Consider the following 26,878-nt stretch of genomic DNA (forward strand, 5'->3'; position numbering starts at 1 on the left):
AACATTGCTTCTAGGAACACCCTATCTAAAATTCCTTTTTAGGTGACCTTGTTTACCACAATTAAAACATCTGGTGTTTTGATTTTTCTTCAAACCTCTGAAAATTACCTTTCCTAGCCAAGCATCATTATCATTATGGTTATGAGATTCAATACTTGAATCCATTCCTCTATGGGTGCTAGTATTGCCTTTAAAGCCTAGTTATGCTTTTGAATAGTAAATCAGCATTTTTAATAGCCAAAGAGTCAATCATTATTTGTCTAGCTTCCGGATTTGGTATCATTCTATTTTCAGCTGAAGTCAATCTTTGCCAAAAAAATCACTGAAGGTTTCTTTTGGGCCCTGTATAACTTTAGTAAATAACTCAATTTTTTCCAACTTCTTCAACTCTGTCCCAAGCATTCAAAGCTGCTGCATGGTATAAAGTCAGGGTGTGATCGTCATATATAGACTGTCTGTACATCAGCATGAAGTTGGTCTTGGGAAATCTCCATACCTCTAGCCCTACTTTGTTGTTCAATGGTCCTAGCCTCATCTTTCCACCAAGTCCTCCACTGTAATTGAGGATCAGGTGCCAATACTGTTGTAAACAAGTCTTTCCAGTCTTGTGGAACAATTCTGTTACTAGTTGACCATGGATTTAACATTTGTGTCACAAAAGGCAAATGCATACCATATGAGACTATCACTTCCTTAATTCTCCTAAGATCTAACGTTTCCACATGAATCCAGTCAACTCTTAATAGCCTGGGAAATATCTGTCATTTGGCATTTCTTTCTGTAGGGTGACTGAATAAATTAAGTTTTTTTTTTTATAACTGTGGGCTGTTCCTCTCTAATTTTATAATATAATGATGCAGTTGGTTCTCCTTTAAGTTACCCTGTCTTTGTCTGAATATCTCCATTATCTGTTTTAGTAAGTTTTTCTAAGGCTTGTACCTTATCAGTCAAAATTGCATTATTTTCTTTAGTAAAGTTTTCTAAGGCCTGTATCTTGGCACTCATATCAACCAACTTTTTTTAGGGATAAAATAAAAATTAACAAACCAATAATGCTTATAAATAATATTATAAATTCCAGCTAAGTTAATTATCACCTCATTTAATTATTCCATTTTTAAATGATTGATTGTGCAATCATACAGAGTCCTAACTCCCTCTGTCATAACAGTGTTTCCCAATTTTTTAATGTGGGAAAAATTCTCTCTCTCTCTCTCTCTCTCTCTCTCTCTCTCTAAAAATTATTTATTTTTATTTTATGTACATTGGTATTTTGCCTGCATGCATGTCTGTGAAAGTGTCAGATATCCTCAAGCAGGAGGTATAGACAGTTGTGAGCTGCCTTGTGAGTGCTGGGAATCGAACCTGCATCCTCTGGAAGAGCAGCCAGTGCTCTTAACCACTGAGCCATCTCTCTAGTACCTCTTTCCTTTTTAAACTAATTCCCCTTTAAGAATTTCAAGTTGTTTCCCTAAATATGCTGATAATGACAGTGAAGTGTAAGGCTGGCTATCACTGTGTAGCACATCTGGGAACAAAACACAGATGGTCACAGCCTGGCTGAGGACAGCTGCAGCTGCTAGCATGTAGCAGTGAGCTGAGAGTATGTGGTGGTTGCAACAATAGAAGCCCGAGTGAATGTCAAGGTGGCAGCCTAGTGTGGCAGCAGTCCAAGGAGGGCATCCTGGGGAAGCCTGCAACCCAAGGTGAGAGGGAGTCAGCTGTCTGAAAAGTAGATACAGGATCATGCCTAAGAAGGACACATGGCAGGAGCTGCCTGATGCAGAGCCAGATGGTCATGTGCAGGTAAGTTCTGCAGTGTTTGTAGCCCAGGTGCCTCTGGAGTGTGGGGCTTGTGGAGTTTGGTGGCAGCCAGAGTCTGTTGTAGAGAGGTTGCAAGAAGAAAATTCCAGACTTGCTCTGAGGACTTGGAGAAAGAACGGAAAAGCCAGCTGGTGGCACGAGCAGGAACTCTCTGATCTTTCTTTGAGCAGCCACCAGTTGCCGGCTCCCTTTTCCGTTCCTTCATCTAAAAGGGCCAAGGTTCTCTCTCAGTCCCTCCTTACCACTTCCTATCTCCTCTCTCTACAGTCCTCCAAACCTCTATGGTCAGCTAGTGGCCAGCTTTGCCCTTTGACATCAAGCAACCTTTATTTGTCAGAAGACAATCAGAATATCACGCAACAATATCATCTGTAAATAGCAACACTTTGACTTCTTCCTTTACAATTTGTGTTATTTGTCTTGTTACTGCAGCTAGAACTTTGCGCATTATATTAAATAGATACAGAGAGAATGGACAGCATTGTATTGTTCCTTATTTTAGTGGAATTGCTTTGAATTTTCATCTAATCTGGTGTTGGCTATAGGCTTGCTGTATATTGAATTTATTATGTTGAGGTATGTTCCTTGTATCCCTGATCTCTTTAAAACTTTTACCATAAAGGTATGTTGGATTTTGTCAAAAGTTTTTTTCAGCATCTAATAAGATTACCATGTATAATTTTTCCTCTCAGTTTGTTTATATGGTGGATTACATTGACAGATTTTTATATGTTGAACCATCATCTCTGCTTCTCTGGGATGAAGCTTACTTGATTATGGTAGATGATCTTTTTGATGGGTTCTTGGATTTGGTTTGCAAGAATTTTATTAAGTATTTTTGCATTAATGTTCTTGAGGGATATTGGTCTGTAATTGTATTTTTTTGTTGAGTCTTTGTGTGGTTTGGGTATCAGGGTGACTGTGGCCTCATAAAAAGAATTTGATGTTCCTTCTGTTTCTGTTTTGTGGAATAATTTGAGGAGTATTGGCAGTAGCTCTTTTTTGAAAGTCTGGTAAAATTCTGCACCAAAACCATCTGGCCCTGGCCTTTTGTGGTTTGGGAGATTTTTATTAATTTCTTCTATTTTCTTAGGAGTTATAGGTCTTATTTAAATTGTTTAGCTGGTCTTGATTTAATTTTGGTGTTTGGTACCTATCAAGAAATTTGTCATTTTCTTTTAGATTTTTCAATTTTGTGGAGTATAGGTTTTTGAAGTATGACCTAATGATTCTCCAGATTTCCTCACTGTCTGTTGTCATGCCTCTCTTTTTCATTTCTAGTTTTGTTAATTTGGACATCATCTCTCTGCCTTTTAGTTAGTTTCAATAGGTTTGTCTATCTTGCTGATTTTCTCAAAGAACCAACTTTTTGTTTCATTTATTCTTTGTATTGTTCTCTTTGTTTCTATTTTCTTGATTTCAGCCCTCAATTTGATTATTTTCTACCATCTATTCCTTGTGAATATGCTTGCTTCTTTTTGTATGACAATTCTCTAAATTCTTTATGCAAGTGCTTAGTGCTATGAACTTTCCTCTTAGCACTGCTTTCATTGTGTCCTATAAGTTTGAGTGTGTTGTACATGCATTTTCATTGAATTCTAGGAAGTATTTAATTTCTTTGCTTATTTCTTCCTTGACCCATTGGTAATTCAGTTGTGACTTCCTCATTTTCCATATGCTTGTAGGCTTTCTGTAGTTTGTGTTGTTGGGCGATCTAATAAGATACAGGGGGTTATTCCTTTTTTGTTATCTATTGAGACTTGCTTTGTGACTACATTTGTGGTCAGTTTTGGAGAAAGTTCCTTGAGGTGCTGAGAAGGTATATTCTTTGGTGTTTGGGTGAAGTGTTCTGTAGATATCTCTCAGGTCCGTTTGAGTCATAACATCTGCTTGTTCTGTTATGTCTCTGTTTTGTTTCTGTCTGGCAAACCTGTCCATTGGTGAGAGTGAGGTGTTGAAGTTTCCCACAATTACTGTGTTGAATTCAATGTGTGGTTTAAGATTTGGTAATCTTTCTGTTACAAATGTGGGTGACCTTGTATTTGCGGCATAGATGTTCAGCATTGAGACTTCACCTTGATGAAGTTTTTCTTTTGATGCATATGCAGTGTCCTCAATCTCTTCCATTTTGGTTTGAAATCTATTTTGTCGTATATTAGGATAGCTATTCAGCTTGCTTCTTAGGTTGTTTTGTTGTGCAATCTTTTTCCAATCCTTTACTCTGAGGTAATGTCTGTCTTTGATGTTGAGGTGTGTTTCTTGTATGCAGCAGAAGTATGAATCCTGTTTTTGTATCCATCTGTTATCTTGTATATTTTTATTGATGAATTGAGTTCATTGATATTGAGAGACATTAACCACCAGTGATTTTTTTTTTTAGATTTTTAATTCATGTTACTTTTGTTGTTGTTATTGGTAGTAGTGGTAGTGTGTGTGTGTGTGTGTGTGTGTGTGTGTGTGTGTGTTCCTTCTTTGGGTTTTACTGGTGTGAGATTATGTGTTGCCTGTGTTTTCATGGGTATAGCTAATTTCCTTGAGTTGGTGTTTTTCTTCTATAAATTTTTATAGAACTGGATTTGTGGAAGAAATTGTTTAAATTTGACTCTGTCATGAAATATCTTGTTTTCTCCATCTATAATGATTGAAAATTTTGCTGGGGATCATAATCTGGGCTGGTATCTGTGGTTTCTTTATATCTGCATGATGTCTGTTCAAGCCCTGTCTTTTAAGTCTCCAGTGAAGTTGGATATAATACTAATAGATCTGTCTTTATATGTTACTTGGTCTTTTTCCTTTTTAGCTTTTCATATTATTTGTTCTGTATGTTTAGTGTTTTGATTATTATGTGGTGAGGGGACACTTTTTTTCTGGTCCAGTCTATTTGGTATTCTGTAAGCTTCTTGTACCTTCATAGGTATATCCTTCTTTAGGTTGGGAAAGTTTTCTTTTATGATTTGCTGGATATATTTTCTGGGTCTTTGAGTTGTGATTCTTCTCCTTCTTCTATTCCTATTTTTCTTAGGTTTGGTCTTTTCATAGTGCCCAAGATTTCCTGCATGTTTTGTGCTGGGAATTTTTCAGATTTAAAATTTTCTTTGACTGTTGAATCTATTTCCTCATCCATATCTTATATTCTGTTGATGATGCTTTCATTTGTAGTTCCTGTTTTTGTTTACTCAGATTTTTCATTTCTAGAATTCCCTCAGTTTGTGTTTTCTTTATTGTTTGTTTTTTCTTATCTTTCTTGGTATTTTTTTAACATACTTACTGATTTTTTTCTAATTTTTCCTTGATTTCTTTAAGGGATTTTTTAAATTTCCACCCTAAGGACCTCTATCATCTTCTTAAAATTATTTTAAAAGTTTTTTTTCTTGTACTTCAGCTGCATTGGAATATTCAGGTCTTGTCATAGGATAGTTGGTTCTGATGGTGCCCTTTATGTTGTTGGTTGCATTCTTACACTGGTGTTTAGGCATCTGGATTTGGTGTTGATTTCTGTTTTTGTCCTTGTTGGATGGGTGTTTTGTTCCATTGTTTTCCTTTTCTTCTCTGGTCTTCTGGCCTAAGTGGTGACTGACAAGTCTTTAGGTTCAGTAGGGTGTCTCCACTGAGGTTTTTTTTTTGGGGGGGGGGGGGGCTTGGGTTCCTACATTTAGCCTGCCGTCTGATAAAGTTGAAGTCATCCTCAAAAGTTGTAGACCAGAATATGGAGCCCAGAGAGTGCTGTTCTCTGACTGGTGGACTATACCTGGACCTATGGAGTCTGCCAGAGCTGGGGGCAGAGACTGGCTGCAGGGAGGATGATGAGGTATGAGGGCTTGGAGCCAACTTCTTAAGTGTCTTTTATGAAGCTGTTTTCACCTTCTCTGCACGCACGGAAATTTCCTTTAATTCACCCTACTTCTCTGTGTCACTGAAGTGTTTTAACTGTCTAAGCGAAATGAGCCCTGTGCTGAAAGGTTGGGTTTGTGTATCCTAGGGGAATGTTGAAGGCAATAGCATGAGCACTTTACGATATTTTCGTATGCTTTGCAGAAGAACAATGTGACAATTCATTTTCCTCTATATTTACTTGTTTTGTGTGCTTGTGGTCTCATATGGTCAGAGGTCAGACTTTGGAAATTGATTCTCTCCTTTTCCATATGTTATCAGCTTTGGCTAGCAAAGCCCTAGCCACTGAGCAATCTCTCAAGCCCTACCCTTCACTGTTTGTGCTGTCCAGGAATAATTTGTGCACAGCATCTTCCTGATGTCACTTTTCTTTTCAGGTGACCCTCCTGGTGGCTCCTCCATGCACCCAAGAGAGGCATTATGAGCACCTTGGACGGTGTTGCAGCAAATGCGAACCAGGTACCTCAGGGATTTCTAGCTTTCCTTTTTTTTTCTGTCCTAAGAGATGAAGGAAGAAATTTATAGACCTTTCATGATAGTGGTAGGCAATGATGTTTGACACTCAGAAGACATAATGCTTCCCTTCAATAGATAGCATTACCTATGAATCTAGGGTAGTTTCAGAAACAGATCCTCTATTGGTCCTGAGATGGTAGAGTTTCCTGAAATCACATCCTAGTAAAGCATGAAGTGTATCTAACTTTTGAAAACGTGCACACAGCAGTCTTATTCCGGAATAAGTAAGTGGACTTGCTTATCCCTTGACAGATCTTCTCCCATATAGCAGTCAAAGAACACAAAGGCAGCCACCTACCTACCACCTTCCACAAGTGTGGCCAGTGTTTGTGTGCCCCTGTGGAGTACCAACCTTTTAGGTCCTCACTTTCTCTTGTTCTTGGAGAGGGTAGCAGAAGCTGGGTTACTTTATAACTGAGGTCTTTCTGGGTGTTTTGGTTGCAAATAGCTCTTGAGTATAGAGGATACAGAGACAATACTTTGGTTTTTGTTTTTCGAGACAGGGTTTCTCTGTAGCTTTGGAGCCTGTCCTGGAGCTAGCTCTTGTAGACCAGGCTGGCCTCGAACTCACAGAGATCCGCCTGCCTCTGTCCCCCGCCCAAGTGCTGGAATTAGAGGTGTGCACCACCACCACCTGGCTTCAGAGTCAATACTTTGATCAAGTGCATGTGTGTATGTGTAGCATGTACACGTGTCAGTGGAAAACTCTTGGTCAAAGTAAACTAGCCGCTAGCAAATAGTCCATATAGAACAATGTAGACAAGTATCCATGGTGACGGTAGAGGAGAGCTTGAGGATAGGAGGGGAAGACCAATCCTCTTTCTCAGCCCTCTTCTTCCCTTAGTCCGTTCCTGCAAATCCTCAAGGTCTACAGGGCACAGTTTAATTTCTGAGTTCAATTTCTCAGTCAGCAGAGTTTGGGAGTACAAAAGATGGTTGGTTGGTTGGTTGGTTGGTTATTTAGACAAACTAAGAGACATCTGTAGTCACAGCAAACCGCGGAGGTAGCAACAGTACACACAGAGAATCTGGGACAGGATATTTCGACTAGCAGAGGCCTGAGGAGCCTAGGGGCTGTACTCGGTGCCTGCCGTTCCCTTTCCTCACATATTACCCTGTCTTAGAAGGGTCCTGGAGCAGCGGCTCTCTAGCCACATCTGCAGATTGACGTTTACATCTTCATGCAGTGCTGGGGATGTAACCCAGATCCTCATACACACTCAGCGCTGCTCTTCTTGTTTAGTTTTCCCTTCCCTTCCCTTCCCTTCCCTTCCCTTCCCTTCCCTTCCCTTCCCTTCCCTTCCCTTCCCTTCCCTTCCCTCCCCTCCCCTCCCCTCCCCTCCCCTCCCCTCCCCTCCCCTCCCCTTCCCTTCTCTTCCCTTCCCCTCTCCTCTCCCTTCCCTTCTTTTCCCTTTTCCTCCCCTTCCCTCCCCTCCCCTTCCCTCCCCTTACCCTCCCTTTCCTTTCCTCCTCTCCCCTCCCTCTTCCCCTCCCTCCTTTTCCCCTCCCTCTCTCTCTTCTTTCTTCCTTTTTTCCTTTCTTTATTTCTTTACATCTGTCTGTTTGTTATTGTTTGTTTGTTTGTTGGGTTGGTTGGTTTTTTAAAGATAGGGTTTCTCTGTGTTTAGCCCTAGCTGCCCTGGAACTTGCTCCTTAGACCAGGCTAGCTGGGATCTAAGAGGCCAGCTGGAATTAAAGGCATGCACTGCCATATCCAGCTTGTTTAGTTTTGATCAGCATTTATTGTCATTGTTTTGTTTTTGATTGACACATTATGTTCTCCATTTAAGGAAGATACCTGTCTTCTAAATGCACCACTACCTCTGACAGTGTGTGTGTGCCCTGTGGCCCAGATGAATACTTGGACACCTGGAATGAAGAAGATAAGTGCTTGCTTCATAAAGTCTGTGATGCAGGTGGGTCTGTCGCGCTGACACACGTCACCAGGGGCGTGGAGATGCACCATCCACCTGATGCTCCTTAAGTCTGTTCTGTAGACGCGTGATAAATAAGCCTGCTACTTTTCCTTTGTCGTTGTAGGAAAAGGTTCTGCTCATGGCTTAGTGCCTCCAGCGCTGCAGGTTAAACATTTCCAGCTTTCTGTTCCAGAATAGGCATTGCACTTTAATTGCAAACACATCTTACCATTGACAAAATGTTACCCCAGTGTTTGGTGTGCCTGTGTCATTAGTCCTGTACCTGTCCCGTTTTAAAGATAGAGAAACTGAAATCTGAGATTAATTCCTCCAGGATAAACAGATGAGAAGTGGGCCTCCAACTGATCTGACTCATAAGCCTTTTCCTAAATAGCAAAGTTTTTATTGTTAAAGTTTATTGTTTCACCAGGCTGGCATAATTTTGGGAAGGGGAGCTGGATAAATATATTTTAAATAAAAGGTTTTGAGACAGGATCTTACTCTGTGGCTCAGGTTGTCCTGTAACTCAGTACATCTCCATGCTCAGCTCCATTTAAAAAACATAGCTTATGTTTAGGAATCAAAATATAAATATGTCTCATGAATTCCCTACGAGGTTCTTCTCTTTCTTCTTTCCATTTTCTATTGTGAATACTAACGCATCCACCACGTTACTCTAGCATAGCTTCTGGTGTGGATTTAATGATTGCATCCCCTGGGTGTCATTGATCATATTCTTTCCTTGGTATTTTTTGTATTGCACATTGAATTTAAAAGGCTGATAGAATCCTGGTTTATTTTAGCGAGGGTCTGGCAAAACCCCTTCATCCATTGTATAGTGCAGATGAATAAGAGTGGGAATTTTATTTGTAATATTCACGATAAGTATGAGTTGGGTATTTTCCTCCAGTTCTAGGGATCAATTCCAAAGCTTACACATGCCAGCCAGATGATTTATGACTGAGCAACATTTCTAACTCTTGATTCTTTTAGAAATAGAGGCTTCCTATGTAGCCTGGCTTCCATCTTCCTGCCTCTACCCCTCTGTTCCTCTGCCTCTGCTCCACTGTCCCTCTGCCCCTCTATCCCTCTTCCCCTCTGCCTCTGCCTCTGCCTCTGCCTCTGCCTCTGCCTCTGCCTCTGCCTCTGCCTCTGCCTCTGCCTCCCTAGTGCTGGGAATAAAGGCATGTACCACCATGCCTGGCTCCTTTCTGTCACTTTGTTTCCCTGAAGCAAAGCACGTACAGAAAAGCCACACTAAGTGCTTGTGGCTTTCAGAACCCTGGCTGGATTGTTCAGCCTCCTCCCAAGCATTTGCCTCAACACGATGAATTCATGCATGCCATTGTGTCTGAGGTGCTGCAGTTTGTTGAAGACACTGGTTTTATTTGGTGGTCAAATTATCATACCACTCTGAAGTGAGCCCAGGCTGTCATCAGTACACACACACACACACACACACACACACACACACACACACACCACACACGCATGCCACAGGGCATCCAAGAGGATCAGAAGAGGCAACAGATCCCTCTGACAAGGGCAGTGAGAACTGAACTGAGGTCTGTTGCAAGTGCTCTTAACCTCTGAGCCATCTCTCTGTCCCCACTGGGACCTTTCCTTTAGTGCTAAGGGAGACCCATTATTGGTGACTTAATCTCTATAGGATATGGCCCTTAGAGCGCAGCTAGGAAATATGCATTTCTGAACACTGTCATTCTTCTAATGTGTTGGGACAGCTGGCAGATTTTAGCCTGGAGAAAGTACTGTGGAAACTCCACTGGGCACAAGCATCTGATCAAGTCTTTTTATTTCCTTTAATGACCTTGAGTCATTGCTGTCTGTTGGAAATAAGGATTCATTCTGTCTACCGCCAAAATTAATTAGAGCTGAACACTGAACACATCCGATTGTTCTGGAACTGCTGCCACCTCCACTCACTCACACTTGAGCAGAAAAGCAGCGGGGCATGTGCCCCCTGTCTGCGCATGCCCCCGTCTGCGCATATGTACTATGTACATATTTCTGCTCAATTGTCTTTTGTGCTACACGAGTTTGGGCAGTGGGTACAAGGGCAAATAGGGCTCGTACTTGGGTCTAAGAAGCATAAAACTAATAATGTCCCTTCTTAATTGTCTGTAACTTGAGACAGTGAAGGAAGAAACAGGTTTGATTTTCCCTGTCTCCTTCCCTTTGGAAATCAAGGTACAGAAGCCATTAAGAAAATCCAGATAAAGGCGTGCGCCACCACCGCCCCGCTTTAATACCAGCACTCAGGAGGCAGAGGCAGGCGGATCTCTGAGTTCGAGGCCAGCCTGATCTACAAGAGCTAGATCCAGGACAGGCTCTAGAAACTACAGGGAAACCCTGTCTTGGAAAAAAAAAAAAAAGAAAAGAAAATCCAGATAAGATGGGGTCTTTCAGTCTTTACCGAGAAGCTTTTTGCCCGTTTTTTATTTGTTTGTTTCCTTTTAAAGAGTCATTGTTTTTAATTATGTGTATGTGTGGGGGTGGTCTGTACATGGCAGCATGTGCCCAAGGAGGCCAAAGAAGGTCCAGTCCCCTGGAGCTTAGTTAGAGCCAGGTGTTAGCTACAGGATGTGGGTACCTGGAACGGAACTCAGACGCTCTGCAAGGACAGTATGGGCTCTTAGCCAGTAAGCCATCGTGACAGCCACCTGGGCAGTTTAAATGATGTCTTGACTTCATGTCACGTGTGTGCACACCTGTACAATTCAGTGTCCTCATCCACAGTAGCTGCATTCCATGAAGTCACCCCAACCGTTGAGTTCATGAGTCCCGAATCACTGGAGATTCCCAGGAGAATTTAGCACTAGCTTCCTACAAGCCCCTCTCATCAGAGGCCTTTGTCCCACGCACAAAACCCCTTGTCATGTGCATTTCACTGTTTACTAGGTAGGTCTTGTGAGCCAGCACACAACCCAGACTCACACAGCTTTATACCACACATGTTTTCTGGGCAGGACACATCACTGCCTTCTTGAGACACAAGACAGCACTACACATGGGGCCATTTAAAACAAGGTCATCGGCAGAGAAAAGCCCAAAGATGAGAAAAGTGCTTTGGAGAGACTGCAGAAAGAAGCTCATTTAGGCTGTGAACCTAGCTCAGCGGGAGAATGCCTTACTGAAGCACATGGGGTTTGGTTTCGATCCCCAGGATTATCCTGGAAGGTGGGGGGGCCGAGAGGAGAAATCACTCTGTATGAAAGTCAGTCCTGAACGCAGAGGCCCTCACGGAGAGCGAAGAGTGACTCCACACCTTGTGTGGTTCAGCCCATGTCCAGGGTGATGAAAATACCCCACAAGTGTCAGTAGGAATTGTAGTGAACAAGGACACTCATGTGAATCTGAACAATAAGAGTGATTGTGTGTTGGGCACTCAGTTCCCATACACCCATATTCCAGAAAACTGAGAAGCTGAGAAAATAGAGTAAGAAGCCAAGCACTTTCTGTTTATTGTGTGTGTGTGAGAGAGAGAGAGAGAGAGGGAGAGAGAAAGAGAGAGAGAGAGAGAGAGAGAGGGAGGGAGGGAGGGAGGGAGGGAGGGAGGGAGGGAGGGAGGGAGGGAGAAACACAGACAGACTCTGGTTCATAGGTCAAACGACTGTGCCTGTTTCTGTGCTTTGTCGTCTTGACTGAGCACCCCAGAACCCTTCAGGACCCCTGGATGTACTCACATCTCCAGAAACTTCATTAAGTCTGTCTAAATTTTGTTTGATATCTGAATTTACAAGAAAAACAAAAACAAAGAAACAAAAAACCCCAAAACAACAAAAACTAGCAGTTGTGCACTGCTGTGCAATTCCACAAATAATTAAACCTCCTAACACAAAGCTGTCTAGGGAGCCCACACAGCTCTCTAGAAAAGGGTATGTTGGATGGTTTCCTACCAACAAGGAAGTGCGGGAAGGAACTCTGGAGTTCCTCAAACCTAGTGAGTCACCCTGTTGGCTGCCAAATGCAGCTGGTTGGGGACAGTGCACCGGGTGGACAGTGCATGTGTGTCTCCTGCTTTTTGCTGGTTGCTGATCTTCTCTTGTCTCCCACAGGCAAGGCCCTGGTGGCAGTGGACCCTGGCAATCACACGGCTCCACGGCGCTGTGCCTGCACAGCCGGCTACCACTGGAACCCAGACTGCGAGTGCTGCCGCCGTAACATGGAGTGTGCGCCTGGCTTCGGGGCCGAGCATCCCTGTACGGCACGGTTTTGTGTGTGTGTGTGTGTGTGTGTGTGTGTAATCCAACAGAGCCCTGCCGTTATACCCCTGCCCAGAAGACTTCCAGGGGTTTGTCACGACTGTGTCAAGGGTGCTCCAGGGAGCCCAGTTGGCTCTCAGGAACCTTAGAGTGGACTAAAAACCCAGTTTAGTCCAGCTTCCAACAGTACAGGGGCAGTCATCCCGAATTCCCTTACCCCTCCCTCAGCTTTGTGCCCATGGGCCTCAGTCTGTGAAAACCGAGGGTCCCCACTAAGTAACAGACAATATAGTGCAGGGATTCGCCAAGGCAGTAAACATCATGCAGCATCTTAGAAGGGGGTGCACACCTCGGGACATGTTGGAAACTGACATCTACAGATATTGATTTCCAATGTAAAGAGTTCCTAAAGGCTGACTGTTGGGAAGTTATAGCTGCAATAACACGTTGAGAGCAGGCAATGGAGGGCTGGGGAGACATTCCTGTCTATATAGAGCACGTTTCACCAGCATGCAGACCTAAGCCCAATACAAGAACCCACACTGAAAGCTGATCCCAGCTCCAGCAAGAAAGGAAGCCAGGAAATGCGAAGTCCTAGAGCAGGCTGGCCAGCTAGCCTGGGCAAAGCTCCAGCCAGCCACTGGACTGTGAAAGCCCCTCTCTCCAGAGCACTACTTAAGCTGACTGTTGGAAGTTTGCAACCATCCTCCTTCCAGGCAGAATTGCCTCCTTCTCTTTGTTGGAAAGGCCTTTCCCAATCACCTCTTCTAGCCCTTTAAGTAAGAAAGAGTAAGGACTAATTTGAAATTCATTAAAAAAAAAAAAACTTGAATTGACTTGAGTTCACAGAGTAAAAAGAGAGTCTTCTGGATTGTGCTGCCACCATGCTCATTACCATATAACTGGCCACACGGTTGTTTGTTTTTGAAAATCTTAGAGGTCACAGCTTTTGGACCTTGAGAGCAGGATTGCCCCGTGTTTACATTTGGGCTGAGTGCCCGCCAGTGGTGCGTGTTTGCAGAGTTCTCTCTAGCTCCTTGCCGAGTTGTTAGCATAGCTGCCGAGGAACACCTACAGCTTCAGCACCTTCTGAGTGACATCCTTGCTCACAAAGTGATGTGGAGTTGTGGGTATTGTTAATACTCTACCATCTGAGAACTCCATTGTGTCCTTCAGCTTTGTTGAAAGCAAAGAAGCAGAAATCCTCTGGTCTTGCGAAAGTGCTTCTGAGAGCTAGCCCTTCTAGCTCCCAGCTTCTAGGAAGTAGCACAAAGCAGGTTTTCAGAGTTTGCTTGCCAGTCTTTCACTTAAAGCCAGTATACTTGGATGTGCTGGAAACTCGAATATTATTCATTGAACCCACACGGAAGAGTGTATCTAGCCAGCACGGCAGGCCTCTGCATCAGCGCACTGAGTCATCCACACATGCTCTCAGGAAAAGTCAGCTGCAGGTTGTGACAGCCAGGCCAGCCATCCCCACCACAGTCAGATCCCTGCAAACTCTGCGGCCTCTGTGAACAAGGGAGTTGCCTGCTGCCTTTCTGATTTCTGGAAGGTATTCTTGAATGAAAAGGAGGACATGACTGTTCCTATGAATAGTGGAGGAGAAGGTTATTGTAGATGAGAGGGAGTGTGTAGCCAGAGGCAGGGACATCTATCTGAGAGAGTTCACAGTGATCATGACCAAGCTGTGCCATGTGAGGAAAGGGGCAAGGAAACCTAGAGCCAGAAAACTTAGAGGCCAGGAGGGTAAAAGGGTAAAAAGAACCAGTGTAGCCAAAATCTCTGGATTATACAGAGAAGATCCTCTGGAGGAAGGGCAGCCTAGCCTCTGGGGTTGAAGAGTTCAGGGTAGGAGGTGGGGTTTTGCAGACAGGTGGACCCTGTAACAGGTAGGTATAGAGGAAAGAGGAAGCTGCCAGAAACTGCTAGTGGCCAGTGTCACTGCAGTTAACCTTTGTCCTGGGTTTGCCACCTAACAGTTCTCTTTGCCTTGAACCCTTGGAAATGATCCATTTTGACAGGTTGGTGAACTCACTCTTGGTCAGTTTGTACAGTGCTCACCTAGCATGCACAGAGCCCTGTACTGATCCCCAGTACCAAATGAGGCCTGGTATGGTGGTACACACTTGCAGGCCTAGCACTCCGGCACAGGAGATCAGACGTTCAAGGTCATCCCTAGCTACACAGTGAGTTTGAGACCTGCCTGGGTTACAAGAGACCCTGAGAAGACAAAGTCACTCATGCCCGAACTTGCAGTATACTTGGATTCAAAACAAATACTGTCCAGTGACCACACATTTGCTCTGGGTCAGCAGGGAAAGAGAAGCAGCGCAGGCAGCGGTGAGTGCAGCTTTGTGGTCATCAGTATTGCAGCTCCTGGCTCGGTATAGTGAGGCCAAGGTTGGGTTCAGAGTAGATAGAAGTGTAACCTCTTGTATTAGTGTGAGAAGCCTGGTTGTAAAAGGGAGAAGGGAAATGAAGCCTTCAGGGTATCACCGGTGGGCCAGAGTTAAACAAGAACCACCAAAGTCAGGCGGGTGGAAAGGAAAGTCCCTGAACCCTCCTCAGAATCTTCTAGATTGCATTACTCTTTTATTTTTAATTTGTAACTTTATTTGGGGTGTGTGTGTGTGTGTGTACGTACACCGTAGCCCATTTGTGGAAGTCAGACAACACCTCTTGAGAGTTGGTTCTCTCCCTTCATCAAGTAGGTTCTAGGAACTAAACTCAGACCTGGGGTCAAATGCCTTTATCTCACCCACGCTTTGTTCATCTTTAAAAAACAAAACTCGCTGTATGTCTCTGTGTATGTGTCTGTGTGTGTGTGTCTGTGTGTGTTGGTGTGTGTGTGTCTGTGTGTGTGCGCGTGTCTCTGTGTCTGTGTGCGTGTCTCTGTGTGTGTGTCTGTGTGCGTGTGTGTCTGTGTGTGTATGTGTCTGTGTGTGCGTGCGTGTGTGTCTGTGTGTATCTTCTGTGTCTGTGTGTGTGTTTGTGTGTGTGTCTGTGTGCATGTATGTCTGTGTGTGTCTGTGTGTGTGTGCATGTCTGTCTGTCTGTCTGTGTGTGTGTATCTGTGTGTGTGCGTGTCTGTCTGTCTGTGTCTGTGTGTGTCTCTGTGTCTGTGTGCGTGTCTCTGTGTCTGTGTGTGTACATGTGTGTGTGTCTGTGTGTGTGTGCGTGTCTCTGCGTGTGTGTCTCTGTGTCTGTGTGTGTGTGTCTGTGTCTGTGTGTGTCTGTGTGTATGTCTGTGTGTCTATGTGTTTGTGTGTGTCTGTGTGTGTGCGTGCATTTGTCTGTGTGTGTGTCTGTGTCTGTGTGTGTGTGCGTGTCTGTATGTCTGTGTCTGTCTGTCTATGTCTGTGTGTCCCAGTGCTGGAGGAGGCCAGAGAACTTGGATGGATCCATGGGGTTGGGCATTACGCTGACTGACGTGGGTGCTGGGGAACACACTCTAGCCTGTGCTCATCTTTTGTAAAGCTGTTTCAGTTAATGTTAGTTAGTCAATAGCCCTACCATTATTAGGATTGCTACCTAGAGAGTCACACTGTCATATCAGTGTGGCAATGTATCTTATTTATTGCCAAATTACAGAAATCAAGCATATACTTCCTATCAGGCATGTACCAAGAAATTTAATTTCTTATTGTTGGTTTGTATTCATGTTACTAGTGTCAAAAGCCATCTGAAGGCTTAGCACTAGCCAATGGCCTGATGTTGGTGTCACGTCAGCATTGTCCCTCTGTGCCTACCAAATCATCATGCGCCCATTGCAATAACGGTAGGAGACACAGAAAGCTCGCGGCATGTCTTATGCTGCTAATTTAGCCTAGGAGGAATGTGAGAGGTGAATCAAGCTTCCCAGGCAAGATCAGCTTCAGCTCTGAGTACTGTGGATGAAGGCAAGACCCACACTGTCTCAGCATTCGCATTTACTTTTTCTTGGGACACAGTCAAAACCATTTGCCTCACATACTGTCTCTAGTTACTTCTGTGCTGTGAGCAATCACAGCCTTTTAGGGGGAAGAGACTTACAACCTTCCTCTTGGGGTAGGGGAGTGTGGTGACTGCCACACTCTGTAGCCTGGTGAAATGAACTGCTCACCCCACTTGGCAGTGAACCACCATTTCTTTAGTAAGTCAGTGGTGGAGTCAAATGTTGGCAGGCATTTCAGTTATTCCGTGTTTTGAAATAATGACTTTTGTAGTAAATAGTGTCATATAGCCCATATCCAAAAGGCTTGGTACCATTTTTCACCCCCATCCAGATTTTAGAGTAATGAGATATTTCGGCGTTGGAAGAAGGTATTTTCCTTAAAGACAGGGATGGCACCACATTTGCCTGCAGCTGAAAGCTGATGCAGCCTGAGGCTGGAAATAGTCAGGCAGCAAAATTCAGCCTCGTAACACAGATGGGGAAATGTGTTGAGGTGAAAGGCCAGGCAAGGCTGTACCTAGCTGGACATCAGACGTCGTCTTGGTAACCTGACATGAAGCCTTTCCAAACATAAATCTGCAAATACTTCCTCCACCTGGAGGAAATAGCAGGAGGTACAGGTAGCCAGGCAGACCCAGGAAGATGGGGTAATGCTTCAGGGACACCATCCTGGCCGGTCTCTAAGTGTGTCCTTGATTTTATCTGTTGGCTTTTGTGTGTGTGTCTGACAGTGCGGCTCAACATGGACACGGTGTGCACACCCTGCCTCCTGGGCTTCTTCTCAGACGTCTTCTCATCCACGGACAAATGCAGACCCTGGACCAAGTAAGTGACCATGCAGAAGCCCGAGGACGCGATCAGCCTCAGCAGCTCTGGGTGGAAGGCAGGTTGAGTGTGTCGGGTTAGCTTCCTCTCGAAAATGTCTGTCGGTGCCACAGTAGGGAATGAGCCTCGAAGCTCGCTGTTGGACCCAGCATCTGTCAGAGCTTTGTGCCACTTCTTACATTCAGAAATATATGACCTCCAGTTCCAGTTTCTGTTTCTTTAACTTAACTTTGTTTAATTGAAAATTGTTTATGACTTCTTTGTCTGGGACAGGGGTGGAATGCAAGGCCTCCAGATACGCTAGGCTTATCGTCCGGGACTGAGCTGTGCCGCAGCTGGAGCTAAGCCATTCCTGCCTCTCCTTCAGCACCGCACCTCCCATCTGCCCTAGTTTACTCGTCTGTCTGTGTGCGTCTGTGTGCACTGTAAATGCTTTGGGTTTCCTGAGTCATCTTGAAGCTCTTTCCAAGCCCAATCACAGAGGTCCATCTGTGCCTTTGATTTTACCCCATCTATAATCATCTTGATATTTCATTTTCACAGATATTTTAATTCCCAGTTTGTTTATTATTTTTGTTGCTGAGGATGAAGCCAGGGCTTTGCACATATGAAGTTACCTGGTGATGTTTTTCTCCACTGAAATGTGTGTCTCTGTGGCTTCTTACAATTGCTGTGCACTTCACTGGAGAAATGGACCACCATTTATTTACTAAGTTCCCATTGCCACCCCTGGAAGCAGCTCTGAGTTTTCTGCAGGGATGTATATAGTGATAGTGTGGTATACAGACAAAGCAGCCCTTACCCAAATCCTGGGAAATATTTCAAATTTGTTTTGGGTTCTGGCATACTTTTAGCTGTGTCCTGAGAATTGTCAGGGAAGGATGCCAGGTCCAAACACAGAACCGTTCACGTACAGAACTGCTCGTGTACACCTTACACACAGACCCTGAAGGCGATCACACACTCTAAGTTATCATGTAAATGAAGTAAAGCTTCATGACGTCTGATTTCTGAGTTGAGGTTTCACATCGGTGCTCTAAAAGTGTCACACCGGACTGTTGGGTTTTGGGTTAGGGACCCCTGACTAACGTATAGGGCAGCACCGCACGTGAGTTACGTGGGACAGGCTCCGAGCGCTTCGCATCCTGGTGTTTAATACCAGCGCTAAGTGCAATGAGCCTTCAGTTCCAAACATGTCTTTATTTCTCCAAAGCTCACATGACCCATCCCACGAGCTGCTGCTGGTGTGTCTGTTTCTCCTCTTCCCAGCATCCACTGTTTGCAGACAGCTCTCACTGCGCCGCCCTAGCACCCCCCGTCAGGATTATACTGTAGACCACCGCACGTGGCTCAACGGGTTCTTACAAAACGCTGTTTCCCGATGCAGTTCACCCAGGTTTTATGTTAAGAAGACTGTATTTTTCATCTTCAGAATTGTACTCATCAAAACGCTCTCAGCAGTTGAAGTCCTCTTTACATAAGTTCCTTCTTCGCTCTTGCCTGCTGTGTTCTCAGTAGTTCTCAGCGCTCCCCATGTACTCTGTCCACCTCTGAGGGCTTCTGCTCCCAAAGCAAGGCTGAGGAAGTTATGGCTTCCCTTCCTAAAGGAGCTCCCAGTCTAGCTCAGGGTAATGTTTTCTTTGTGGGGTTTTGAAAGTTAAAAGTGTCGACCCACAGCATTGCCTGCTCTTTCCTCACAGCTGTTCCCTCCTTGGAAGGCGAGAAGCACAGCCAGGGACGAATAAATCAGACGTGGTCTGCAGCTCTTCCCTGACCCTGAGAAAACCACCCAAGGGTAGGATGAGCAGAGTCTGTGGGGTGGTCCATGGTCGCAGGGGGGTGTCTCTCCAGAGTGACAAGCTAATGACAGGGATTCGTTTGTGCTCTTCAGCTCATTCTGCCCACGATCGTCTTGGTATTATTTTCATTTTTCATCAGCATTTTATTTGTTTAAAAGACTTATTTTTTATTTTTTGTGTATGGATATGTTAATATGTTTATGTTTGTGCACCACATACGTGCATTGCTCCAGGAGGCGAGGAGAGGGCATAGCATCCTCTGGATCCTCTGACATTGGACTTCAGACAGTTATGTACTACCATGTGGGTGCTAGGAACTAAACACAGGTCCTTTGGAAGAGCAGCCAGTGCTTTTAACTGCTGAGCTGTATCTCCAGTTCCATCATTTTGTTTTGTCTATTTTTGAACAGTATGAGATTTTTCTCTTTTTTAAAAAAATGTTTATTTTATGTGTGTGAGTGTTTTATCTCCATTTATTCATGTTCATATCATGTATACTAAGTGCCCGAGGAGGCCCGAAGAGGGAATTGGATCCCCTAGGACAGGAGTTACAGACAGTCATGGAAGACACCATGTAGGTGCTGGGTATTGAATCTGGGTTCTCAGGAAGAGCAACCAGGTCTCAAGTGCTGAGCCCTCTCTCCAGCTGCCTTCTCAGTTTCATTTTTTTCTTTTCCTTCCTTCCTTCCTTCCTTCCTTCCTTCCTTCCTTCCTTCCTCCCTCCCTCCCTCCCTCCCTCCCTCCCTCTCTCTCTCTCTCTCTCTCTCTCTCTCTCTCTCTCTCTCTCTCTCTCTCTCTCTCTCTCTCTCTCTCTCTCCCTCTCCCATTCCTCCCTCTCTCTTGTCTGTTGGAGATTTTACCCAGTGCCTTTCTACATGCTAGCTACTTGATAGCATTTTTTAAAAGATTTATTTGTTTGTTTTTATTTATTATGTATACAACATTCTGCCTTCATATATGCCTGCTGGCCAGAAGAGGGCATCAGACCTTATTCTAGATGACTGTGAGCCACCATGTGGTTGCTGGGAATTGACTCAGGACCTCTGGAAGTGCAGTTGGTGCTCTTAACCTCTGAGCCATCTCTCCAGCTGATATTCTTTTCACACGGAGTTAGGGGTGAGCTATAAACATAAATGCCAATGCCAGTGCATGGTAGGGGTGATAGTCAGAGTGCGGGTATCTATGTGAAGATTTTGATCAAGCCAAAGAAGGCTACTTGTTAGATCTGTCTGTGATTATCTGTGAGCATTTGTAGGTCAAGCTAATCTAAATATGGTTTTGAAAACTTGAAAGAAAGTAGCTGGCTAGCAGAGGCTTCTTTAGGTGAGTGGCTGTGTGGTGGGCTGCACCCCAGAAACAAGAAGCTTGGGGAAAGACCTTCCCAACAAGCAGAGAACCAGGTCACAGAGCAGCAATAAGGCCATGAATAAGAACAGCAGCTGTTGAAAGATAAACTTAGCCAGACGAGCCAGGACGGTGTGATGGATGGCATTCAACTCATTCTTAACCGGAGATAGGACAGTGGGCCTGGGCCGCCCTCTCCTGGAGGGGAGACCCCTGAACAGGGTGGGTTACGCTATGGAGTGTGTCATCTAACAGCTGTGAACTCTCTGAATTCAGGGCTGGGAGCTCTCCCCTTCTGGCTGCCTAGACACCCACATCCGTGATTCTTGGGTTGGATTTATAGGACTTTGTCATCTTCTAACTTGGTAGAATGAAGTGATCTTTAACACTGTTTTCTTCCACCACAGAAGCCCAGATTTACTTGCCCAGTCTCGTCATTCTGCTCCTCTTCGTCTCTGTCGCATTAGTCGCGGCCATCATCTTTGGCGTTTACTACAGGAAGGGATGGAAAGACTTGACAGGTATTGTGTCCACAGTGGCCTCTGAAAAGTGGCCTTGAAGAAAAGAATATGGGCACTTTCCATAAAAGCGTCATAGGTGGTGGTTCCTCACTCCCCACCTGTGATTCCACACTTGAGGCCAGGCAGATTAGAAGGGCATCCCTTGAGCAAGCTGGCTAGCTACATGACTTGTAGTAGTGAGCCTTGGGTTTAAGTGAAATATCCTGCCTCAGTGTGCACGGTAGAGGGTGACTCATGAGGATTCCTGGGGTCATGTGCACATACATGCACGCATGCACACACACACACACACACACCACACGAATGGGCACACACATATGAACATGCATATACACATGCATGCACAGCACACATACGTACATACATAAATATCCCATACATATATTCAAGCAAAAACAAAACCACAAGAATTCGCAACTCCTGGCTTCAGTCTTCAAAGTGAGTGAAGAAAACGTTGGATTTTCATAATGGATGGGATAAAACTTTGCATATTGTTGTTACAGATACACCTTCCTTGTGCCCCTCTCTTGGTTATCTTGCTTTCTCTTATGCACAATAAGGTTTTGAATGGAGTGAGAATGCGTGCGTTCTGCACTATGACAGATCTGGGTGCATCATAGGGGTTTGATGGATTATTAGTGGGTCCTTGTTTGGTTTCTGTTTCCGTGATAAACACCATGACCGGAAGTGACTGAGAAGGGAGAGACATTTGCTTGCTTGTCTGTTTGTCTTTACATCCTACACTTCGGTGTCCAGAAATCAGGGCTCAAGCCCGGAACCTGGAGGCAGAAACTGAAGCAGAGGCCATGGAGATGGCCTACGGACTTGTTTCCCATGTCTTCATCAGCCACCTTTCTTTTCAAAATGTATTGTATGTGTATGGATGTTTGGTCTACATGTAAGTCTTGTACCACATGCGTGCCTACTATCCTCAGAAGCCAGAACATGAAATCAACCCCGTGGGGCTAGACTTACAGATGATTGTGAGCCTACATGTGGGTGTTGGAAATTGAATCCAGGTCCTCTGGAAGAGCACTCAGTGTTCTTAACTACAGAGACATCTCTCCAGCTCCTCAGCTACCTGTCTTAGACAGTCCAGGCCCTCCTGCCCAGGGCTGGCATTGCTCACAATAGGCTGGGCTCCCCTCTCATATCAGTCAGCAATCTTAGTCCCTTAGACAGTTCACAGGTCAGTCTGATCGAGACAGTTCCCCCGGTTGTGGGTCCCTCTTCATAGGTATTTAGGTTTGTGTCAAGTTGGCAGAAACTAACTTTGAGAGTGTTTTTCCCTTTAGAGATCAGCAAGTTCTGTTGTTAAAAAGTAAGATGCCTTCAGAGTGTTTAAACCAGTTAATTTATTAATTGGTTGGTTGACTCCCACTCCTGTGCTGGAGACTGAACCCAGGTCTTTTCTTTTGTTAAGCAAGTACTGTCCTACTGAGTGAGGCACATACTGGTCTTGTTGCACCCCCATGCTGAGGATGGACCCCGGATCTTTGTGCATGCCAGGCGAGCTCTCTGCCATGGGGGTTCAGCCCCAACCCTGGCTGAATTATAATGCTAGTGCCTTACTGTGACACTTACAGCGGGTATGTTTACGTAGACTTATCTAAAATGGGAGAAAGTCAATACACAAAGGAAGAGAAGGAAATAGTGATGGGCAGGGGCAGGAGGAAGGAAATGGGGAGGTGTAGGTCAGAGGCTACAGCAGCAGATGTATAGGATAAACACACCCAGGGAAGAGTGTAGTACAGTGTGAGACGTTTTGCTAATTCAGTTGATTTTGGCACTTCTTGCCACATACAGGTCACCATTTAACATGATGGATAAGTTAATCCATTTTATTATAGTAACAACTTTGCCATCTATATTTATCTTATAGCATCATAATGTTAAGCTAAATATATAAGATAAAATTTATATTAAAAATAAGTAGAAAATTATAACATATAGTTATATCTTCTCTTTTTTTCCAGCTAATTTGTGGAACTGGGTCAATGATGCTTGCAGCAGCCTAAGTGGAAACCAGGTAAAAGTGTTTACTGCCTCCTCTAAGCCCTGCCACAGTCTCTAGAGCTGCAGCTGGCTAGCTGTGGAGCACACTGCCTACCAGGCAGTAAAAACTCTGTCCGAGAACTGATCCCTGTTCAGTAAGTCAGTGCCCATTGTCTTCATCCCGTCCCATTCCCATGCCTTCCCTGATCCCAGGCTGGACACCGAATGGTGCAAGCGTACGACCCCTGAGCCAGACAACAGTCTTCATTCCAATTCTGTTGTCTCTGTATACGTAGTTTTAGAACTGGACATGATCACCTACTGCAGATTCATAGGAGAAACCATCTACGACTTTCCTTTACTCTGTAGTTATTTAATAAATATTCTCCTTTGTCATAACTTCTAAAATTATTGAAAAATATTAAGAGTATTGCAATGAGAAGCCTGATGCCCAATGCTTGGATTCATCAGTAGCTCACACTTTATCACACAGATTTAGTCTTTGCTCTTTCTGTCTGTGAACCAAGTGAGTCTGGAATCACTTCAGAGTGAATGGAGATTGTGAAGTCCTCTGTTTGTAAGTGTGTAAATGCATGTTCCTTAAGAATAAGTAGTCTCTGTCAAAATAGAAAAATAAACAGAAACAGAACTGGTACTGGAGCGATGGCTTAGTGGTTTGGAGCATGCACTTCTCCCCAGAAGGCTGAGTTCAGTTCTCAGCACTCTCCTTAGGCAGCTGACAGCCACAGGTGCTCACAGCCTGCAACTGCAGTGCAAGGGGATTCTATGCCCTCTTCTGGCCGGCTAGGACAACTAGACCCAGATGCATAGGTGTGAACACCACACACACACACACACACACACACACACAAAGTTAAAAATAAAAATAAATTTTTTAAAAAGAAAACAATGGATGCTCGTGTTCCACTCACTCTCTCCTTAAAGGTAGGTAGGTAGGTAGGTAGATAGATAGATAGATAGATAGATAGATAAGCACATTTATTCAGTTGTGGCCCTGGTCTTGTAGCTCAATTGAAAGAGTGCTTGCCAAGCAGGCACAAAACCCTGAGTTGAAAACCAACAGAGAATACATTTGTCTATAATCCAAGCACCTGGGATGTAGAGGCAGTAGGATCAGAAATCCAGAGTCATCCTGTACTCCCTAAGAAGACCAGCTTCAGTTACATAAGACTGTGTCTCAAAAATCCAAAACTAAACAACAAAAACTTAAGAGTGACTTAGCTATCTTCCAATCCAAATTTGATATTAAAATGCTAATTATTCTAGTTTGTCCTTTACATCTGTTATGAGTATAAGATCTATCAGCTGCAGACATTGGTCTGGTTTCTATAATTCAGCTCCAATGCCACAGCATCCGCTCTCCTCTCTCCCTTCCCAGCATTACATTTTCTATAAGCTTCTCATTTGCTGAGTTACAGGACTCACAGAACTAAAGCACGCTGCAGGCAGAGCTGTGGCCTGCAATTCAGCAGTTGTGCATCTGTCGTCGTTTTGCTAGAGACAGATGTGTCCAGGTGTTACTTGCATTACCTCTTCACCTGTAGTGTGCAGATGCCATTCATTGCAGTGAAAATTCATTTATTTCTGTTTGTGTCCCTTTCCAGAGTTCTTCCGTACTCTGTAACTTTAAGCAACATAAACAAATCCATGAAGTATGGGCCACCTGTAATTGTCTAGGAGGAAGCAGTACATAGCAACACTCTTCTGCAGGGGTTAGGCAAACGTAGTAACTGGATATTCTGAATTTACATCCTCAGGAGTCCTCGGGTGACTGCTGTGTTGGTGCACACTCAGCAACCTCTGGTCATCAAGAAGCACGTGAAGGAGTGTTACTGATGACTCTAGGGGAGAAGATGCTTCCAAAAAACATGTGCTATCTGGAAGGTGGTTCTGGGGTCTGTGAGCCTGTGTGTGCAGCAGGTGGACCCTGTGCCGAGGGTAGAGATGCCAGGATGTTCACATTGGTCAGCGAAGTCGAGATCCAGGGGGACCTCTCAAGGAAGATTCCCACAGAGGATGAGTACACAGACCGGCCCTCACAGCTCTCTGATGGTTCGCTGTTCCTGATCCAGCCCGGGAGCAAATCCACACCCCCTTTCCAGGAGCCTCTAGAAGTGGGGGAGAATGACAGTTTAAGCCAGTGTTTCACAGGGACTGAGAGCACGGCTGAGTCCGAAGGCTGCAGCTTCCTTGCACCCCCATGCAGAACTGATTGTATCCCTTTGTCCCCCGAAAAGTACTTGAAAAGAGAAATAGAGGATGACAGTTGCCTGCCCTGGGTGGCCAACTCCAACTCAACAGATGGCTACCCGGGCTGTGGAAACACTCCTGGGGAGGACCATGAACCGCTTCTGGGTTCTCTGAAATGTGGACCCTTGCCCCAGTGTGCCTACAGCATGGGCCTTCCCAGCGAAGCAGCAGCCAGTATGGCAGAGGCAGGAGGACAGCCCCAGGACAGGGCTGATGCAAAGCTTCCAAGCTCGGAGAGGGGGGCCTCAGGATCTGGGGGTTCCCCCAGTGACCAGCCACCTGTATCTGGTAAGTAGCTTTCCTGGGTTCCCACTTTTGGGCCGAATGCCTGTCTTGGGTGAAGGGTCAGAAGCGTATTTTACAATCTTCTGGAGAAAAGAAAACCAGCACGAGAGACACACAGCCCAACTCCTTTCTCTGCTAATTGTCACAGGGTCTCTTGTAGCCCAGGCCGGCCCCAAACTCACTCTACATGACTTTGAGCTTCTCCTCCTTCAGACTCCATCTTCCCAATACCAGACTTACAAGTGTAGGGCATCTCACCACGTTTACTGGGGCTTCATGTGTGTTGGCCAAGCATTCTACCAGCTGAACAAATGTCCAGCCCTCTGCAGAGCATCTTGACAGGGACTTTGTGTTGTGGGCTGGTTGACTGTTGTCATGACACCGTCCTCCAGGCAGGCTGCTACCACCTTACGCATGCCTGAGTCCTCTGCCTTCTGGCTTCTCATGGTTGGATTTGCAGTTAGTGCTCCAGCCTCAGGACCAAACCCTGAAAGACAAAGTCAATAGTCATTTTAGGAGTGACTGAATCATGGTGTTCCCTCATATTTGGGGAGGGGTGGGTAAAAGAAGCCTCAGCTTCTAAATCTGAGGACAAACAAAACTGTTTAGTTGATCCTTTATGATTTATTTAAGTAGCAAGTTAAGGATGCAGTAAGTGCCTTTTGTTGCTTTCTAAGAAAAGTCCCTTTTTTAGCTACCACATTTAATGTTTATTAAACCCAGACAACAATTTACAATCAAGTATCACTACAGAGATTTGTTTCCGCAACATTGCTGGAACACAAATTGCCCACCAATGATAACCAATGATAATATTATGACTTTTTGCCTGAGGGTAGAACACCATCTGTTAAAAATTATGCATCATAGAGGACTTCATACCTGATGGTGAGGATGTCCTCTGGGTATTATTAGCCTGGTCAGAGGCAGGGAGCTCACTGAGAATCTTTAGTAAGCTGTAATCATTCTCGGGGGGGGGGGGATGAATATATGGGTATGTACCACTTTAAAGGCTTCTCCGAATCCCCCAACTGGGGGAAGGATAGGAGAGAGAGAAGGAGGGAGGAAAGAAGAAAGAAAGGAGAAAAGGAGGAGAGAGGGAGGGAAATAAGGGAGGGAGGGAAAGAAGGGAAGGAGGAGAGAAGAGGGAGGAAACAAAGCCCATGTGGGATCCCCCTCCCCAGAGGTGTCTTTCTTTTCCTGCTCTTGGTTGGGACTTCAAGTGGTGCCAGCAGCTGCATTTTACAGCCAGGGCCTGGCCAGATTGAGCCCTAAAGCACAAAGGCTGTCTTTGCCACAAGGTAATGTAGTTCCCGCCTTGACTGGTAGAGCAGTGTGCACTTCCGTCTCTGTGGCTGGTGTGGACACACAGACACACCGTTCCATTCTCAGCTGTCGGACTGAAGGAGAGGAGACATTCTGCATATGGAGAGAACTGATTTGATTTTCCTCTTCAGGACTCTAGAACTTTGAAGAAAATGTGTGCATGGTGTGGGACATGGAGGGAGAAAGAAGCACAAAGCCCCAAACC

At 44.8% G+C, this 26,878-nt stretch overlaps 1 protein-coding gene across 2 annotated transcripts in view; it reads left to right on the forward strand.

Annotated features, from left to right (window-relative positions):
- The window catches only part of Tnfrsf11a (TNF receptor superfamily member 11a), a 76,772-nt gene that overhangs the window by 38,551 nt on the left and 11,343 nt on the right, over positions 1-26,878 (forward strand). Inside the window, exons 2-9 of one of the 2 annotated variants that reach the window (XM_038350096.1) lie at positions 6,093-6,174; positions 8,022-8,147; positions 12,224-12,367; positions 17,039-17,132; positions 18,833-18,927; positions 20,683-20,796; positions 22,773-22,825; positions 24,570-25,350. In XM_038350096.1, coding sequence (XP_038206024.1) covers positions 6,093-6,174; positions 8,022-8,147; positions 12,224-12,367; positions 17,039-17,132; positions 18,833-18,927; positions 20,683-20,796; positions 22,773-22,825; positions 24,570-25,350 — 1,489 coding nt within the window. Of the gene's footprint in view, positions 1-6,092; positions 6,175-8,021; positions 8,148-12,223; positions 12,368-14,289; positions 14,714-17,038; positions 17,133-18,832; positions 18,928-20,682; positions 20,797-22,772; positions 22,826-24,569; positions 25,351-26,878 lie in introns of those variants that run through there. The other variant, XM_038350097.1, reaches the window with a different exon arrangement.

The sequence above is a fragment of the Arvicola amphibius genome, chromosome 12, assembly GCF_903992535.2.
Source record: "Arvicola amphibius chromosome 12, mArvAmp1.2, whole genome shotgun sequence".
NCBI classification, from domain to species: domain Eukaryota; kingdom Metazoa; phylum Chordata; class Mammalia; order Rodentia; family Cricetidae; genus Arvicola; species Arvicola amphibius.